A 20,550-nucleotide genomic window follows, 5' to 3' on the forward strand; every position below is an offset into this window, starting at 1 on the left:
ACTGTCATCTATATCTCCATATGACTAACTACATGCATGTTTATATTGTAATGTCTTTTTTTACATGTAGGATCTCAATCCAAAGTGACGGCTTGCCCAATTATACTACAATGGAGTAAAATCACTGTGGCCCATACAGGGACTGACCGCACAAACTTAATGTTATAAGCATCATGCTCTAACCAAATCATTTAACCAGCTGTGAAGAACAGTTGCTATTGCAATTCTCCCAGTAAGTGTTGCAAACCAACTTTCATTACATGCAAAGGAATGCAACAGAAATTACTAAAAGGTTTGCTTGATCTATGCATGCTTTGGGGGGATAAGAGCTTAGTGATAAGTGTATGGTGGACATCCCTCTTCTACAGTGGGAGGAGAGTGAGTGTCTAAGAACAGCATCCCTCTGCTGTCAAGACATTGAGTGATAAAGGCCAGGCCCCTCCAGCACCAGGCAGCCAGAGATACGAGGTGTCAACAGAGAGACAGACTGCCCAACACCACTGCTTCACCTTATCCTCCACTGAAGGGCCTGCATTAGTCAAACAATTTTCACAAAACATGCCTGGATAATGTATAGCAAAAACACAAACCAGACCAAAAGTAGGCTAGCTTGACTACACTGCGTGAGAAACACAATAATTTTTACCATTCTCACACAATAACATACAAATTTTGGCCATTATTTGAGATCCTGATGTATGACAATGCAGTGTAGAGAAGCCCACACCCTAAAGAAAGGCAAGAGTGAAAAGTAAATACTGTATCTATCCCTTAGAGCCAGAAATTAAATGTAAACACTTTTTTCATTCAAAACCTGTTTTTCCTGTGTCTGTTTCCATGTAATTTTCAACAGGAGGGGGTGGAAGAGGTGTCTCCTTGTCGTCTGTCCCTTTGGCTGCAGGTGTCCCATGTTCTTCTGCTGTTGCTCCACCCACTATGGAGGATTCAGCTGTGGCAACTGCTGTGTCTGCTGATGATGTGGCTGTGTCTGCTGTGGGGGAAGGTGCTGGGAGGTCCAGGCTGGAGGGCTGACCCTCAGGGTTACTGGTCACAATGTTGACCTGGCTCTGAGACCCACTGTCGAGGGCTAAAGAAGCTGGAGCTGCAGGAGGTGGGCGGTCAGCCTCGGGGATGTCGTCACCACTGTCGTCAAAATCAAAGGCCTCTCCCTCATCTTCATCCGCAAAGGAGACATCATCCACCAACACTGGAAACAGAAAGAGGGTTGAGAGTTGAGAGAGACATAAACAAAAAAGTAGGCAAGTGGCAAGAGGAGGTCAGACAAACATATGGAACCGGCAGTTTCACCACATGCTACGTAGCATGAATCAAACAAACTGTCAGCTGTATGTTATGTCGGCTCTACACCAGGAGGTAGCATCTTAACCTCAGAAAACTAGCTGGACGATAGACTGGCCCAATGTTAATTGAAAGTTCACATTATGCTCATTTGGCGAGTCATGATGAATTACAAACTTGATCCATTGTATAAGTTGGTACGTTTTTAAAATAAAACTGAAGTATGACGTACTTCAAAGTAAAATAAACGTAATTATTTTTTGCTGGTAAAAAAATTTGTTATCACCAATTAAAAAACAAAAACAAAAAACAAAACAAAAAAAAAACAAACAAACAGAAAAGAGCACAAAATACAAGATTGGGAGAAGACAGCCAGTATCAGCAGACCACATGTATGTTTTCAAAGCTGTGGCTTTCCCTTTCTGTACCAAAACACAGACTAAAGTGAGGTAGATCTTAGGCTCTGGATAACCAGTTTATTTTATACCCAGCTCTCTGCAAGCACCATTTACAGACACATTGTGGGTGGTAGTTCTAGTCCCTGGAAAGCAAGCTATAACACTGAGCCACAAGCAGACTTATAATTAAGGGTGGGGTCTTCTATCCAACTTTCACATCAAGGCTCTTCACCAAAACACAAAGTCAGCTGCTCTACTTTACAGTGGGAATATAGGGCAGTGCTACATGGTATAGTTACTGATCAGAAACATCACATGCAGATCAGAGCGCTCACTTGGAAACAGGAAGGGAACAACAAATGTATTTCCAGCTTCCCCACTGCAATTAGGCCAGCAGGAAACAGAGCTGTGACTCCCTCCACTGAGTAGCAGCACAGCCTGAGATTCTCCATTATTTCTGAAATGAGTAGACTTTAGGCCTAGCACAGTGAGGCTTAATGAAGAGCAAGAGACAAATGTGTTAAAATGCAAGTGCAATCAGAGTGAGTACTAGAAATGTGTAAAGAATCTTGATGGCATTACTAAAAGCTTCAGAGGCTTGGATGAAGCACAAAGGGGGGAGAAACACAACAGGAGGGCCGAGTGAAGAACTTGAGATATTTCAATCTGAATTGACTGTTGTGGAAAATATCAGGTAATCATTCAAGCAGGGTTCACAGAAGGCTAAGCACAGCCAAAACTGAATTCCCTGAATGGAAGGAATTCCCACCATTCACCCCTCCTCCTCCTCCTCCTCTCTCAAGTGTTGCCACATTTCTTATCGTATACAGTCAGGCTACAGAATAGTCTCCCATCGGAAGCAAGGAGGTCCCACAACTTCTATGAATGACACTCTATCTCTGTGCTAAGCTTTTCGTCTAGCACTGCTATGCTCTTACACATTCCATGGATTCCTTATGCGAGCACATCTGTGTCAGTAATAAAACCTAGATTGTATTAACTTATACTCTAAAATTTCAAACTCATATCCTGACTTTTTCCCCTGAAGAGAATAGAAAATTCCAAGTTTGCTGCAGTTCATTTCCTGAATCATCACACAAGAAAAACTAGGACCCCCCACAGCTCACTGCCGAAATAGCTCAGTTGGGAGAGCGTTAGACTGAAGATCTAAAGGTCCCTGGTTCGATCCCGGGTTTCGGCATTTTGACCCTCCCCATCTGTGAGTCAATCCATGTGTTGCAGATTAAACTCTTGATAATCTTCCGTAAAGCTTTCTCAGTAGATTGAGGCTACACCATATCCTTTTCACACATATCCGTATCAGTTATGATTGCTTTCCTGAAGTATTTCCTGCTTGAGTCAGTCAACTGTGCCCCAACATTCACATAACCTTCTGGCAATTGATAAAGCTGATTTGCACACATGAAGCACTGTTACTGTTAAAAACATGCTGTTATCTCCTCTAGCCTACAGCCCACTAAAAGTGACCAAGTAAATCTTATCTCCATGTAAACTCCCTTCAGCTGCCCCAGTGACTTTGAAGTCTGTGGTAGCAATGTGAACGGCTCTAAATCATCAATACAATCCCCTCAGGCTGTGACAGGTTGCTGTTCTCTATAGTCAAGCTGTGAGGGAATGGTCTGTGACTAATGCTGTAGGTCAGCTTTGTGACCCTGTGTCCATCTGCACCCATAACCAAAGGAGCTGGAGCAGAGAGCAAACCTGGAAACAGAGATGCTATCTGTCCTTTTCCATCTGTGGCCATAATGAATGGTGTGAAAAACAAAGATAAGGCACAGCTAGCCTGCTGGCTAATAGTCTGTGGTACTCCAAGACTGTGGGATGAATATTTATAGCCCTATAACTGCCAAAATAAAGCAGGACTTGATCTGATAGAATCTGGCTGGCTGATGGATTTCAATTGGGCATTCAATACTACATCTGCCACAGAGCGTGGAAGACCGCTGAACCTTGTCTGTATGGGTATTCATGCATGTAGCTCAATTCTGCGGTCTATACTGGATACTTACAGTGCCCGGCATGTACATCCACACACTTACACAGAGGGCCTAGCTGAGGTGTCCATTGTCAATTCATAACCACAATGTGGATTCTGTTCTGTGGGCATGTCTCCACTCTGCCACATAATGCTCAGATGTAATGAGTCACCAGGTTACGATCTGCTCCAGCATCGCCCTGGCAACATAACAAGTAGCTGGCCAGCTGGAGACGAAGCATTTCTCTGGCCTGTGTCTATCCCCGGAGGCTGTGTGTGTATGTGTGTGTGTTTGATGCTGCAGCAGCATTCAGCCTATTACTGAGGCACATTGTCCAGTATTCACAGCAGTGCAGCACATTTTCTCCTCCTCACTCCCTCGCTGCTCTGCCTACATGCTCCAGAGCAGTGGAGGAGAGGAATGTGTTGTTTATACATGCTGTCTATCTTCATTGGCCTTCCAGGAAGTGATCCGACCACAACAAGATGACAATGTTGGCCTACAGAGGCTTGTAGGTGTTACTATTGGTCTAACACTGTAGGCAATCAATTATACAGACAACCAAAGGCATATGGGGTATAGATATCACTGTCAGTTCTTGCTTGCAGTCTATATCACAACGCTCATCAAGTTACCTTGAGTCTTCCTATCCTACACAAAAAATATGCAGCAGGTGGTAGAGTCAGGCCTAAGTGCTGGCATTTCATTTTTGTATTGTATTTAACAGCTGACAGAGAAAATTTGCAGACAAATTGTGTCCCCATTAATATCTTGAAGGCCTACTTCTCAACTAGTATTATTTACTGCTCTGAGTTGAGCTGCTGTTGTCTTACTATACTGTTCAAACTAACAGCTAACAAACTAACAGCATTTAAAGACTGAAATCAGTCAACTGTTCAGGAGTATCTGATGATGAGCAATGCCTCTCAAAAACCAACTACCCAGTACTTTAAAGCAACAAGAGTAACCAAGGCAGAAGAGGAAGAATATAGAAAACCAAGAGAGGTAGGTGTAGAGGCGTTTATGTTAAATGTAGGGCATTGTCAGCTAGAGTTAGAGAATACACTTTACTGTAAAATTATGTTCTTACTGGAAGAAAAGGATAATTTACGCCCTTTAATTGTTCGTATTGTTTGTCTTCATGGGATGAGCATGTGAGCAGTGTGTGAGACATATCAATTGGGCAAATGAAATTAGAGTAAAACGTCTGAAGGAAATGTTTAGTATGGTTACTTTCCAGACACGGATTGGCTCTTAAAATGAAATCTTGTGTCACTGTATATTGCCTATTATTCGAATCTGTAAAACCACACAAACTTGTACATAAGGCTAAGTATCAGCACTGCACTCTAACCAACTGAGTTACCCACCCATGATGAAAAGAAAGAGAAAAGACAAGTTGTCTTGGAAAAGTTAGAGTCCTACTGATACAGAGAAAAAGATGAAGTGGCTGGGCCAACAGTATTGACTGGAAGAGAGAAGTTACTTGACAAGTTGAGTCAACAGTCTGATCAACACTTCAACAGCGTGACACAAAGCAAACAAGTCACTGTAAACGTACACTACATTCTTGTCATAATTGATCACTGTCTTTTAGTTGCCTTTATTACAACAGGTTTACCAAGCTTCAACACAAAAGCTCTCATGGCCCGTACGGGGATCGAACCCGCGACCTTGGCGTTATTAGCACCACGCTCTAACCAACTGAGCTAACCGGCCTCTATGAACCTTGCCCCTGCCACCCCCCTCTCTCCAGCTGCTAGTGAGGGCTGACACATGGGACATACATGGAAAAGGTGTTTCTGTGTGTGAGGGAAACAGAGCAATGTAGAGAGGTGTGTTGGGGGATGGGAGGGGTGTCAGAGAAAGAGACCCAAGGAGCAACTCAAAGGGTGTAAGATAAGTGAGATTGAGATGGTTCTTGGCATTACTTTCAGGCGGAGGGGGAGGGAAGTCTTCCACATCCATGCTGGGTGTTCTTCTGCTGCACAAGCTCTTCACTCCGCAGCTTGTCGGGGCTCCGCTATGCCCACATAAATCCCTGGAGGACACAACGGGGGGAAGAAAAAAATGTCAAGAGGTGGCAGAACGAGTGAGCTGACAAACACACGCACTTCAACTTAGTTTAGCACTGAAGAATGTTTCCATACTTCATGACTTAGGCATCCCCGGCTAGGTGTAGGTAAATCTATCTCCAAGAAGCCAACCGCACGCCTGCTATTTCATGTTACTTAATCACAGCAGCACTCAGCCAGCAGGAGAGTGTGGCTGTGTTGCGGTCTGGGCTGTGGTAACTTTTGTGACATCAAGCACCTAAACAATAGCAATTTCTGACAAAATGGGGGGAAAAAATCACTTATAAAGTTGAATGAAAACAAAAGAAGCTCTTATAGGCCTCCAGAGGACAGTTTGCACTCCCATGTGCTCAAGTGTAAACAAACAGATCCTTCTTGTATGGTAATTGTGTTTGTGTGTGTGTGTGTGTGTGTGTGTGTGTGTGTGTGTGTGTGCGCACACTGCAACTGTGTCAGTGCAAACAAGACACCCATTAAAATGCATAGACCATACTCTGTCGAGTAATCATTACTGACAGCAAAATCGAGAGAGCTGGTCTGCAGCTTGAATTCTAGTAAATTTAGCAGTCAAAACAGGTTTGTGTTTAGGTAAAAAATCTTGCTCACTGCTGTGTGATACTAATTGATTGACTAATGATTCCCAAAGTAAATCAATGGTAAACAACATCCTCCCCTCCTCTAATTTACTCAGCTGTGACCTTTTCTAATTGTGTATGCAAAGCTTGGGTCTTCTCACATGAACGTTTAACTGCTTTCACATTAAGTAGGTGGAACTGCATAGTGTTTTACACTTTCTACAAAGAGACTACATAAAGTAAAATGTAGATTAGAAAACGAACTAGCCTACTCCTAAGGAAACTCGTGTTCATGCCCCGACAAACTCAATTTTCATTCTTGTTTGTTAAAGGTCACATTAAAATACAGCCTACAGATCACATATTTTTTATGTAAAACTGGGATCATTTTGAGTCTTCTCAGGTGGTGAAATTCTACTAATAGACCTAAGCAGCTGAAACAAACAAGGTAACCTTGCAGCAAGAAAAGAGACATATAGGGCACAGAGGTCATTGTGATGGTTTGAGCAAACAGCAGTCTTACATTCTCCATCAGGCAAATGACACTGGCATGCTAAGACAAGAAAGACCTTTGGACCTGCACAGGCATGAGAGACATTGCATTCCTCACCATTACAGATTCTGTTTGCTGATGTATAATTCATATCCAGAGGTGACAGCTTCTGTCAAAAATCTACTTTAGAAAAAAATGTCTACGTTGTGCCTTTAGTAGACTTCCTCTGCTTGTCAGTCTCCTCAAGAGAAGATGGCATAGCCATGACATCATTCTGTAGCATAAAGCAGCCCTTGTTGTGGGGAGTATGTATGCCCCATATTCTTCTCAACCAATCTCCTCAATATAAACCACAACAGAAGTTCACATTAGCCCACCAATGAGTAAGACAAACCAACACCACAGCAGTGCAGCAAACAAGAGTCAAAAGATAATCCATTCTGAGTCTCAAAGCTTGTTTTGTCTACAAATAATGTGAAATCCTCTGCTTCTTTGTCCTCCACCCTGTTTGCAGGGCACGGGGCCAGAGCAGTGGATATGAACACATAGGAGCAGTGTCTGCTGGATGCAGGAAGGCTGGCAGACAATGCTAGAGCTAACAGAGGCAGGTAGAATATCCATAGCCTGGGGGAAAAAACTGCATAATGGAGAGGAATGCAAAGAGACAGACAGCAACTGCTATACAATGCAACCGATGATGAAACCTTTAAAGTTACAGTCTGATAGAACCTGTGTGTGAGAGGTGCTTGTCCAATACACAAGTCTGAATGTGACAAAGCAGCTTGAAGTTACTAGCATGGGTTGGACTGAAAACTAACAAGCTAACCCTGCCAGGCACTTCGAAGGGTCAAGTGACTCATCTTTCCCCCCAGGGGAATTGTAGAAGTTCTACGGCAGAGGGAAGGGAAAGAGACAGGGAGGGGAAACAAGTAAAAGGTTCAGGTGTGCTCTTAATGCTGCCTTCTGCTGCAATATGAGAGAAGAGAAATCCAGTTTGTTAAATAGGTCAAAATTCAAAACTCCTCAAAAACATTTGTCTTACATTCTCGTCCATCTGTATATGTGCATTAATTTGAGCTAAGGTAATGAAATTTATTCTGTCTCTCAGACAGGTTAGCTTGATGTAGGGTAGATTGCTTTGCAGATAATGCATCTGTTAGTTGAGACACATTCTCAACACATTCCTTCATTACCTCTCTCCTATAATTACTCTGTTTCACAGCTCTTTTTACTTGCTTCTCGCAGGAAACTAAATGCAACTTCCACCAAATGACATCCTGGATGGCCTGTGGCATGATGTGTGTTCAGATGTGGTGTGTACTCATCTGGGACCTGGCCCACCTCAGAGAGAGGAGCCTTCTTCTCAGCTGTAACATCTGACTGTCTGTCAGCAAACTCTCTAAACTGCAGCTTTGTAAACACAACAGTGAGGCCTGTGAACTGTGAAAAAAGACACAAGGCAGCTGAGTCAATTCAAACTATAAATCCTTATAAGGGCATAAGGACATAAGGACATTTCCATAATTAATTCAGAATCACTTTCCAAATCCGCTCAGTATTTGACACTGACACTGTTAAATGGTGTCATAATCAGTTCTGAGAACAGTGATTGAGGGCATAACGGAAGACACTAGAGGGGTAAAATCACCCCCGTTGTTGATGACAGAGTAAGCTGAGCGTGTCATTACATGTCAGGAAGGCTAAGCTGTGCTGCTCAGGCGAGGAAGGCAGTCATCTGGCCTGCTGGTATAATGAAGATCATTTGCCAATCTGTGTATTCACAACAACCTTTGTTAACACAAGATGGCTGATAAGCAACAAAAAACATGTTGGCAATATGTATGGTATGTATGTCATGGTGAGGAAAATAAATTGCCGCCTACATAGGCTATATCTTCTTAGTCATCCCAATGTAGCCGTCTATGGGAGGACACTGTCAAGTGTCAGATTCCTCACTTATGGCAACCACAGGTCAGTCACAAAGGACGAATCATTTGTGTGTTTCTGACAGCTCCTGTGTGATGAGAGCCCTAGCTCGGCGAGGGGTTTTGAGGCTGTACAATGGCACAAACGTTGTGGAGCGCACTTAATGACAAGTGGCATTCCACACTCGGGCCGAGAGTCATAAACAAAAGCCTAGCGATGGCAGTAGGGAGTGAGGGAGGACAGAGACTTTTCCAAGCTGTGAGTGTATGACTCTGAAGCGCTTTGGCTGGTTGTTGTACTCTAAAGTATGTCCCAATCTTCTCCCTCTGCCAGGATTACAGTCATCAAATGCAGCAGATTCACAGGCCTACAAACAATAGACAAACAGGCTTGACAGAGTACGGTACTTCTGGAAGGGTCAGGAGAGGACAGGAGACAACCCTGCAGCATACTAAAACAGCAAACTTAGATCTTACTCGCTACAGTCAACATTTAAGACATGAAAAAAACAGCTATTCTTTCCATTATTGTGAAGGTGTGGCTTAATTAGCGCTGGAATTACAATGACAGAACGCAAACAGTCATTAAAATACAGCTTGTTCTGTTGTTTTTTAAAAGTTGGTAATATGAGAAACATCTAAACAACACAATTGAATTTAAGTTTCATCCGTGCAGAAAAAAAATTCAAAACCATAACACTATTGCACTAACAGATGTTGGTTTTTTTTGCAGTGTCGTCTATATCCCTTCCAATTCCCTTGTAAGGATTCTTCAACTTGTCTGATACTTACATGTTTTGTTCTTTGTACTGTTTAAAAAGGGTAAGGCCGTATGGGGATCGAACCTGCAATCTTGTGTTGTTCGTACCACGCTCTAACCAACTGTGGTAACCGGCCATGAAATGACAGATATTAATAACCTGCCTGCCTAACCTGGACAAAACAGCTCCAGCCAGTAACTACCAACTAGACTGCATAGGAAGATCAAGACAAAATAATCTTTCCTAGAAAGAAAATGTATATCATTAGAATTACAATAGATGAAAGCTAAGCAAGCAATTAGCTCCATAATTAACATGATTTTACTTTTTGTTCCATTAGTAGAAAAGTCTCATACATGACAGCAATTAAGCCCTGTCCAGCATCAGTTCAACATAAGCTTAGACACACTGAAGAATCAATACAGCCAGAAGAGTATGGTATTCCACATCAGCGACAAGTTGTAATTATAATGTGTGTGGTGTAGGGAACACACTTCAATAGTCATGCCCGCAGGGCTGCAGTATATTTATTAAATGTCTGATGTGTGCCCTATTGGACACGTGAAGGGATCCAGCTGGTTGGCTTGTCTGCACTCAGCTACAAGCTCTGAAGACAAGTCTCTACAGTGACTGCAGTCAACCCTCAACAACCTCAGTGGCTCATTACTCCATGGTGTTGTGCCTCATATTTCTGTGTGTGTTATTACCACGGTTTCATTGGTAACTTTATGCAGCTGTGGTGTTTTTGGTGATAATTCTAATAATATAGTCTAACTCTTGTCCCTGTTGCTCTTTGGGGGTAAGTTTCAAGATGCGGATCTAGTGCTAGTCTAGGTTCTAATCATTGCATAATTATTACTTCTAACTACTGCTGAATGATATGGTAAAATAAAAATCACAGTGCGATTAATTTTACAGATAATGGGACTGCGATTAGATTAATGATTTTAGGACTGATCATTTTTTGCATCGTAATTTTCATTTTCACTGAAAAACTTATTAAAATGATAATGGTGTGAAGGTTTTTGTTGGGGTCTGTACCACACATATTCTTTTACATCTGTAAAATAAATATACAATGCATAATTTATTTGTTGAGAATCACTAGCCTGCATCAATTTTTTTTTTTTACTTTTTACAACAATGTTTAGTTACACATTTTACCTTTACCAATTGTTTACCTTACAATGACGTGGAGAAACCATTTTACCTTTTGAAATAGCTCCTGCAATTTGGATATTGCACTTGCGACTCCCACGCCATATTGCGATTTCCATAATATTTCGATTAATTGTTCTGCCCTACTTCACAACACATTTGGTTATAGATAATACATTTTAGTTATAGGTAACAGTAAGACAAAGTTATAATTTTTTTTTATTTCATATTTCATTTATTTCACATTTTCTCTGCATCACTGCTAAATGAATAATTGCATCACACCATATCAGTAAAAGGACAGCAGTCCAGGACCTTAAATAAGTTTTACCTAACGGGGATAGTAAGCGTTTTATCCCAGTCAAGTTCTGTCAAAGCAGACTGTTTCTCCATCTTACAGATGCAGTGTTCATCTGTCGCACTGTCCTCAAAGTGAATGCCAGACTCATTCCTCAGACAAAAAGAGACAAAACACTGACAAGGCCCTCCCAGCTTGGAAGTCACTGGACAAAATGAGAGACTGGGAGCTGCAATCTCTCAAAGCTAGAATCCAATTAAAAACAGAGGCAGCCACAGTAAGGCTGTCACTCCTAAAGTGGGTCCCCACCCACCCAGTAAGCTACAGACCAAAGCTTTGAGAGCCCAATATGTCGTAAGAAGAACACTATTTAGAGTGTAGCGGGTAGTGGAAAAGAGTGACTGCCCAAAAGAGCTCTTTTGTTGGCTGTCCGGATTTTTGCTCTGGAGGCATTTCAATATCAATAGAACAACCCTGTCATGACTGCCTCCCCCCAACATCAGATTACAATAAATGACCACAAGCCAATTCAATGCGCTTGATTGTCAGGATAATAGACATTGCATTGACTTCAGAGGGCAGATTCAGGTTTTGATGCCAAGATTCCCAGTGACCCGACTATTTCATACTCCCAAGGCTAAATGAGCCCTGTGCCATCTTGTTGTCACTGTGTGTAGCTCTAAAGTGTGTGGAAGTTAGGGGTTTCATCCCCACTGGAGCCACACAAAATGTGTAAACAATGCTATACGGGCATTATAAATGAAGGCAGTTATCACCTAACTATAGAGGGCAATGCCTATAAATTGTTCATCCAACAAACTAGGAACAACACTGAGGGGAAAACCCGTGATTTGCTCTGAATAGAATAGCTCTCAACACTCAGAATTTATCTGACACATGTTCCCAGCTACCAAACAAGTGTGTGACATGTGAACAATTTCACACATCCACCTGCAGAGAGGCAAAGCTGTTTCTTTCCCAGCTGTTGTTTAGCTATGTTGCTAATCCGTGCTTCATCTCAGTGGATCCTTGTGGGGATGGTGGGTGGACAGTGAGGCCATGATCGCATATTTCCTCTAAAAATGAACGGTATGCTCTTCTGCTGCACTGCTGTGTACTCTGGCCCCAAAATCTAGTCTGTCACATAGTGTAGAAGGCATGTGCCTGAGCCACTATTGGCAAAACAGAGTAACAGCCTTGTCACACTCGCTTAAGCAATTATTAACTCCTGGCATCTCCCATTTGGCTGCATCACTGTTCACAGTACATAACAATATAAAAATTGGAGAGGATGTTGCAATTTGGATATTACAACGCTGATGACATGATGCTAACATGGTGTCACCCAAAGCATCTAGATGACAGACACTGGTGACTGATTGCCATCATTCTGCCAACACCTTTCCTCAAAACACTGGCTGCTAAACCACAGGTTGCAGCTCCATTGTTGTCAGCAGTTTGTCCCAGTGGTATTTGAGAACTTCAAACAGTTAAGGCAGCTGTGGTTTGATCAGGAGGAAGTGTCACACATAACGGAGCGTGTGTCTACACGACTCACCTAGGCGCTCACCAAGGGTAACTGCAGTGAATCTGAACAGGGGAAATGGGATCTGTGCTTCCCTCCAAGCCTTTTCTAGGTGTTATTAAAGTGGGTGGAGGACTTGTGCATTTGTGCTCACCCGCAGGCCACCCTAGCTATTTGCTAAACAAATTACCAATAGAGACTCTGTGTGTTTGTATGTGTCCCAGTCACAGTCTTCAAGCTCAGCCCTGCAGTGATGCCAAGTGAACTGGACATGCATGGCGCCAGACAATACAGGAGAAGATCAAAGAGCTCTCTGTATCTAAACCATCTTTTTTGGCAGACTAGCTCCAAGGAATAGATTCCTGTAAAGAGCTTCTTGGATTGACAGCGCTACAAGGCAGCCCTAACAACTTAAGGAAACAATTTTATTAAATTAGGCTTTCACTTGCTGATAGAGTGTTACGCTAATGTTCCAGTTGACTGGAGCTGGGCTGTGTCTTCACTGAGGCATGCCATACATGAGTTTATAGATGGGGAGGGTGTTCAAATCAGGAACACCTCCTCACTTATCAAAGGGGTTCAGAGGAGTGCAACAGTCCAGATGAATTCTAACACTTCTACTTTAATTTAATCAATGGAGTTGTGAACTTGACAAACATTTCATTGTTGTCCTGAATGAAAAATATTACTGGACACCTGCAATTGTATGTTGAATATGAGCCCATCCATCTAAAGGACTGTCAGTGGCTTAGCCTAACATTACTTGACAGGGTGAAAGCCTGGAAAATCATGTTAGTGACGTGGTGGTGTGGTTTTAACAGAAATGAGAGGGATGCTTGAGAGGAGTAAATTAAAGTTAGACGGCACTTTCACGGTTAGGACACGGTCATTAACTTAAAATAAGGAGGAAAACAACGTCGTTTTGTTGTTTTACTGAGAGTGCTCAGACTTGACAGTGCTGGCAGTTTGGCAAAGATAAGGCGCCACGTTTTAGCCATAACGGCCACAAAACAATTAACCTCTTCAGACAAGGCGAGGAAAACTTGATTTAACGACTTTATCACATGATTGCGACTCACCTGAACTCGCACTTAGCGCCAGTCACAAAGTTTGGAACATTTAAACTTTGTCAGAAAATAATAAAAAATGTTCTCAACTCACCATTTTAAGACTCCTGCTCAGATGAAATTCCGTAAGTTTTCGTAGTTTCGCCGTGCAATTGTCAAACTAATACATGTCCGGCGTGAACACAACTTTAACTTCATCAAAACACATCCACTTTTCTCCCACTGTCCCTCTTCCAACTCGACTCCCTTCGGTGCAAGCTGACTCCATCCATGAAAGAGCCCTCACCTCCTTCTAGCAGCTCATTGGTCGAGATTCGGCTGGGGCTCCTCTGATTGGCTGTGCAGACCGTCAATCTCATTCCCAACGTCTTCTCCTGTGGGATCAGCGACTTGCGTTCCTATCTGTCCACGTGACTTGTGAGGTGGCTTTTTGGAAACAGCTGTCCGGTGATGTTGGGAAGGTACGGAAGCTTTCACCTCAGCAGCCGTCTTGCAAGTTATTTGAAAAATGTGGTTCTTCACAAGCTACGGTCTCCTTATATATCACCCAGAAGCATTAAGACACTCAAAAGTGGAAACTGAAATCACGGTTTTTCCAATACTTTTACTGTCATCATTAAACTGGAAAAGTGAGTGACTGAAACTAAGATGAAATATTAAATCAAAATTAGGCAAAAACTGTAACTGGTTTTACGACCCTCAATCTCCATCCGAATCGGCAATTCATCACAAAAGTTCTCAAATGTACTTAAATGTAGAATTTGAGACTGAAATGCAATTACTAACGTCCCAGAAATGTCTTATCTCATTAACCAACATTACAGTGAGTAATCTGCCCCCCTGTCTCTTCATGTCAATTTTTTGAGGTGAAATTGTTCAGTTTCATTGACATTTGCAAGACATTTGTCCTCAAAGTCGAAACTTAATCTTGCAGAAATCTGTAAACAGTCTGTATATGAGCCTCAGCATCACTGTGGCCCATACAACACTGTAAAGCTAATAGTAGTCTCTAATAGCTATTTGTAGACCCACATACACAAGAACATTCCTACACACACACACACACTCACTCAATAATGCTCAAGTGAGGTGTTATATATATTGAGTGTGTGTATAGATAGATAGATAGATAGATAGATATTTATTTATCTACATATGCACATTATGTATTCATTGCCTGATGAAGGTCCTCGACCAAAATGTTGCATTTACAATAAATGCTGAGCAAATGAGGACGGTGTGCAGATAATGCTTTCTATGTTTCAAATACCTGTTTCTTCCTCAGGTGTGCAAGAGACTTTACTGTCTAAGTTCAGGTACTGAAATTAAAAAGTTACTCTTCTTGCCAAGTTCAACCCAGTCAAACATGTTTAAAGGGAAATTAATCCAATCCTGCCACCCAGAGGGCAGATGATTTACTGCACAAATCAGATGGCAGATGAGACAAACTGATGTGGAGACACAAATTTTATTGTATCAAACTTAACTCAAATGAATACATTTCCCAACACAGAGATGACATCTTCTGGTATATGATGGGGATCATACAGTACAGGGAAACCACATGCCTTGATGTTATTTCTAAACTGACACCATGAGTCAAGTGTTCCGCATTTAAATATTATTACATTTCATCTGAGTATAACTTAAGCAAAACAGTTATAGTGTGATCATTACATGCAGAACAGATCTGGTCAATTCAGGGAGAATCCATAGCAATGCCACAATCCCTTCAACTCCATACCTGGTACTCTGAAATTGCAAGGACACGGTGCATGTGTTCACCGACATACACCTGCATCTTTCAATCTGTAAATTTAAATAAATCCAAACTGCTTAAAAACATTTTTTCCAGTGTGATTATTAACTGTAAGATGCAGCATGATATCCACTAGATGAAGAATTGACCTGTTAATACTGATGGTAGAAATGCAGCAACTTGAAAAAGAACTTAAAAAAAAAAACAAAACAAATCTAAAGCAATCAACTGAAATTAGCTATGTGCTTATAATGCTGGCAAAGCCCACACATATTTGTAATGTCATAATTCTGCAAAATCATGTGAAAGTTAACGGCTGAATCATTACAGTCATGATCTGGATATACAAGAGTGTGTCAGAAAAGGGTCCAAATGTCGCATACACATCATATCAAAACATTATAAATCCACGTCAAACATTTCCAACATCCCAACCCTCACACAGTTTAGCTAACGGAGACTACTACCACAAATTGTCCATTCAACCAAACAAAAATACTCTGTGACAAACTTATTACAATGGACAAAGCCCACCCACAAGGCCAACATCTCCTATACAATGAGACCATTGTACTGTATGAAACATGTAAAACACGCAACTTGAATTTTGATGAGGCAAAAGTTGAAAAAACACAAACCAAATTTTTTTTAGAATTACTTACCGACCAGTTATTTTTTGTCAGTGTTGTGACTTTTTCATTATTATCATTGACTCATAATACCAAAGTATTAGTAGCAATAATAACAGCGATCATCCTCATCATTAGTTTGCTTGATTATTTTGTGTCACATTGTTTCAATTTAGCCTCCACGTTACTCTTTGATTTGGGACAGCAAATCAATTACGAAGCAGACCAACTGAAAAGTTTCTTCGACGTAGGTGATCAGATTAGCCCCAGTTTGTCTGATGTAATACTATTTGTTGATTTAAAAAAAAAAAATAAATTATGATAACAGTCTTCATTTTCTGCTAAAACAGAATTCACAGCCTAAAAATGCATACAGCCAACCACCATCGTGACCCACTAACAGACTGATCTAATTGTCCACTTACTGCTGAGTGGCTCCATTGATAACCCAACTGAGCCTTGGTCTTCAGATTTAACCATTTTCATGTCCTGCCTCATCAGCACTTAAAGAGGTATGCCTGTTATGAAAGGATCAATGGACCCATGTTGAAAAAGGGCTACATTCTTGATGCTACTGTACTCCAAAGGTCCTTTCATGACTTGAGACAGATGAGACAGAGCATGGCCTCTTCCAACTCCCTCATGTTGTATTCTCATACACACACTACGTTACTAGGGTTGTTTCACCAAAAAGACACACTCAACTTCACTATAAAAGCGACAGAGCACAGCGAGCCAGCAGCACACTAAAACCTGCACACTCCTCTCTGAGCCAGACAAGGTGTGTAATTCTGTTAATCCATTTAAATAAATTGCTTTTGATGCAATTTAAGACTCCAAGTCTGAGGACTATGAGTTCTTAACTTGTCTTGCAAGTTGGTTTTTCAGAAGGGCTCTTACAAGAACTGCTGTTTTGTGTGCTCTGCCTATTGTGAACAAATGACCAAGCATGCTTATTTGTGCATATTTCGAAGCAATGTGTCCTGGAGGCACTTCAAACTAGCCAACGCCTCATTCCACTGCTTCACACAATCACATCTCCCTGGTAAAAGCCATCTGCAAGCTAAATTAATAGCCTTCCCTCTGGATAAACAACACAATAGAGCCAAAATAGCCTGATAATAAAGCCTCATGGAAGACGACAGCATCATTACTACACAGTAACTACATAGTGACTTAAAGACCTATTGCCATCAATGACAAATTAGGACACTTTTTTCTATCTTTTTTTGTTTTTTAAAAGAAGCAAAATCTAGTCTTAACACAAGGGCCTTTCTATTCTAATGCTATAACACAATAAAAACAAAAAAACACAGTACAGCCTAAAATCTGATAAGATAAGGCTTAAAAATACCCAAGTCTCTTTCGCCACTCTCAAATCACCTCACACATTCAGTAAAAAAGATTCAGTAAACATGTGACCTGCAACAACCAGACTTTCTCAGGGCACTTCAGCTGGCATGGGGTTTGACAGAAGCCTCAGACGTGTTCGCTGCGACGCCGTTTTGGGGTGCGGGCTTGTTGCCAAAGTTCCAGTCCACGGGGTTGAGGAGCTGCATGGTCTTCTTGTGCGTCCAGATGGGGTTGATGAGAACGGTGAGGAGGGTGAGGCCGGTGAAGAAGAGCACGCGCTGGGGCAGGGCCACGTGGGTGCAGATCTCTCCCCAGTGGCTCCAGCACACCCACCACATGTAGTAGGTGAGCACCATGCGACAGTGAAACATGTGGATCATGATCCACTGGTTAGCTCTCCAAAACAAGCTGCGGGCCCAGCCAGCCTGTCAGGGGACGGAGAGACACAAGAGAGGCAATGATGGTAAAGATCAGGACAGGAATTGCTTGGTGAACAGGATTTGTTAAACCATGAGTGAATTAAATCTTCAGTGGTTCTTGTTGTAGCATGAAAATGGGGCTGGAGGATATATCAGTATCACACTGATATCATGATATGAGACTTGACACTGTCCAGGTCTTTAAATATTAAGTGTTATAGAGGTATGGCTTTTCCTGGTTTTAAAAGCTGCATACGAGTAAACAGATGCAAATTTCTCAACTTGTTAGACTGTTCCAGCTGTTCTGTCTGCCTGTTCAGTCATCATAGCTACATTACTAATGACTGTGTATCAAAAATCTCACATGTAAACATCTTTACACACCACAACGGCCTGGGGTTAAATCCGGCCCGGGCCCTTTTTTTTGCCCCCTCCTATCTATTTCTACAGTCACGTTCAAATAAAGCGGAAATGCCAAAAAAAAATTATATTTCTATCTATACATCGTAATATTTTGTCCACATCATCCAGCCCTTTGTGGAACTGTTTATGACTACAGCATAGCATCATTTTGTGTGGCTGACATCTCTCTGTGTAAAATGAGGCTGTAGGAACAGAGAAAGCTTTGGCTCTATGTTTTCCAAGAACTTCCTTTTTCTAAGAATATCCAGCTAAATCTGTCAGTTGACATACACAAGCTGCAACAGACCATTAAGTCGGTTCACACAGAAGAAGAAATGAAACCTCACAGAGCCTCTGGTAGCATCACACTGATGGTTTCACTCAGCAGAGACAAGGCCAGTACAGGAGTTCCTACCTTCAGTAACATCCAGGACACACAGGTGAACGGCGTGCTCATCTCCAGCAGGAGCGTGATCATCGGCAGGTAGTGGCCCTGGGAGTCCCACACCACGGCCCCCGCGAACCCCGACAGGGCGAAGAAGTGGTGCGTGGCCAGGGGCAGGTCGAAGGACCGAAACACCGCACTGGAGGCGTGGAGGGCGACATTCTCAAACACAAAGAAGCCCGTGGCTGTGAGGATGTTGAACCACGACCAGTCCTCCTGGCCCCTCACCCTGTCTCTGGCCAGTGCCGAGTCCTCAGTCAGAGCCCGGAGGCCAGCTACAGTGCTCTGAATGCCAAAGACGGCCCGGGTGGCTGCCAGGTTCCAGAAGACCTTCTCCTTGGCTAGCAGGGAGCGGTAGGTCTGCGACAGGGCTATGGACAGCAGGTGAGACAGGAGGAAAACGGCAGTGTAGAAGGCAAAACCCAGGCCGATCAACTGGAAGCGAGGGCCCCAGGAGAAGTAGTCGATGCCGGGTTGGGCGAGGCCGTCTTTGGGCAGGTAATCAGTGTCCATGATGTTAGGTGGAGGAGGGGGGACACTGGAGCTGAGGGTGGAGGGTGTCTCTCAGCAAAATGTGTGACTGAGAGCAATGCTGGATGCGTGCATGATGAATGATCCACCTACAAGAAGTGTGACAGCACAAAGACATCAGCATAGGACATCATCCAACACACACAACACAACATTAGACATGTCACTCTCACTATAATCAAACTGCAGAGCTTATCCTTGTTTGGCTAAAGTGATAAGTTGGCCTGCTCGAATTGTTTAGCTAAGCAGATAAGAGAAAGGAGAAGTGACGTTTCCTAGAGTCCAGACACGAAGAAAATCAACGTTTTGTCATTAACTGTAGTTTATTTAACAGCAGTGCTTGAACATGTTAGCCCAGCAGTTACAGCTGCGACGCCAACTCGGTTGTAGTAAAACGAGCACGTCAAAACAACAACTACGTCGACGAAAAAGGAGTGGCTTAAGCAAACAAAATGCAAAGTACCGTCCTCTCATAAACATGTAACGCTAGTTAAGACTTACCACAAACTATGTCCGCGTTAAACACGACTCCATCTCAGTTTAATGAGCACCGTGCTCTGTACACTGTGTCCCAGCGCAGCTCAACTCGACTGCAAATTTCATATCATGAGACTTCAATTTGGTCACGTGACCTGGAAACAGGAAGTCACGCCTACTTCTGGAAAACTCGCATCCTATTGGTCGACACTCGCTCGATACGCGCTGGCGCTTTTACGTGATTGGTCACATTTTGCATGTGGCCGGACTTGGTTGTTTGTGTTTGAGCTCTGCAACCAGAAGACATTAATTTAGTGTCCTATTTAAATCTTTTTTTTTTTTTCTTTGATCTTTGCTCAGCAAACAGTGATCTCACCATCTGACACTGTCACATTGTAATCATTTTTTTTTTTTTTTTTTTTTTTTTTAATCTCGGGGAGGTGAGGTGCCTGCGCAGAGCCAAAAGGATACTAAAAGACAGCACCCACCCCAGCCACAGCCTGTTCACCCTGCTGCCGTCAGGCAAAAGATACAGAAGTATCCGCTGCCTTACCACCAGACTACAGAGCAGCTTCTCCCCTCAGGCTGTGAGACTACTAAATGCACCATCTGCACTCCTCCATGTTTAATAATTTTAATTTTTATACAATCAATTAATCAGTCAAGAGGGAACCACACTTTAATTATTACAGGTTGTATACATTACATTATACAGCCTGTTGTATAATGACCAATAAACTTCCTTGTATCCTTGTATGTGATGTGATGCTAGATTCTGTATAGGTATGTACAGATTTCTTGTATATGCCAATGAATATGAATGTTTATCCATACCCTGTAATCATTAGTTTGTTGTATATGCTGTGATTGTGCATATGAATGTACTGATTTTTGGTCCTATATGTGATGTCTGCAATGGCAATACAAATGGCTATTTGTCATGCCAATAAAACCCCTTGAATTT

At 42.3% G+C, this 20,550-nt stretch overlaps 2 protein-coding genes and 2 non-coding genes across 5 annotated transcripts in view; 1 reads left to right on the top strand and 3 right to left on the bottom strand.

Annotated features, from left to right (window-relative positions):
* The window catches only part of arhgef10 (Rho guanine nucleotide exchange factor (GEF) 10), a 55,337-nt gene extending 41,516 nt beyond the window's left edge, over nt 1-13,821 (bottom strand). For both annotated transcript variants that reach the window (XM_030081814.1, XM_030081813.1), the window contains exons 1-3: nt 13,666-13,821; nt 5,626-5,735; nt 815-1,207 (exon numbers count right to left, since the gene is read on the bottom strand). In XM_030081814.1, the coding sequence (XP_029937674.1) occupies nt 815-1,207; nt 5,626-5,662 (430 nt within the window). In that variant the 5' untranslated portion in view covers nt 5,663-5,735; nt 13,666-13,821. The remainder of the gene's footprint in view (nt 1-814; nt 1,208-5,625; nt 5,736-13,665) is intronic.
* trnaf-gaa (transfer RNA phenylalanine (anticodon GAA)) lies at nt 2,826-2,898 on the top strand. The gene has a single exon. It is a non-coding gene; the product is annotated as a tRNA-Phe (tRNA).
* trnai-aau (transfer RNA isoleucine (anticodon AAU)) lies at nt 5,340-5,413 on the bottom strand. Its single transcript has one exon. It is a non-coding gene; the product is annotated as a tRNA-Ile (tRNA).
* A 1,199-nt stretch (nt 13,822-15,020) lies between the features above and the next one.
* Nucleotides 15,021-19,696, bottom strand: cln8 (CLN8 transmembrane ER and ERGIC protein). Its single transcript, XM_030045031.1, has 3 exons — nt 19,611-19,696; nt 18,549-19,198; nt 15,021-17,737 (listed from the first exon to the last, which is right to left on the bottom strand). The coding sequence occupies exons 2-3, from the start codon at nt 19,089-19,091 to the stop codon at nt 17,411-17,413; spliced, it is 870 nt and encodes a 289-aa protein (XP_029900891.1). The 5' UTR covers nt 19,092-19,198; nt 19,611-19,696; the 3' UTR covers nt 15,021-17,410.
* Between the last annotated feature and the right edge of the window lie 854 nt (nt 19,697-20,550).

This window comes from Myripristis murdjan, chromosome 22, assembly GCF_902150065.1.
Source record: "Myripristis murdjan chromosome 22, fMyrMur1.1, whole genome shotgun sequence".
Taxonomy (NCBI): domain Eukaryota; kingdom Metazoa; phylum Chordata; class Actinopteri; order Holocentriformes; family Holocentridae; genus Myripristis; species Myripristis murdjan.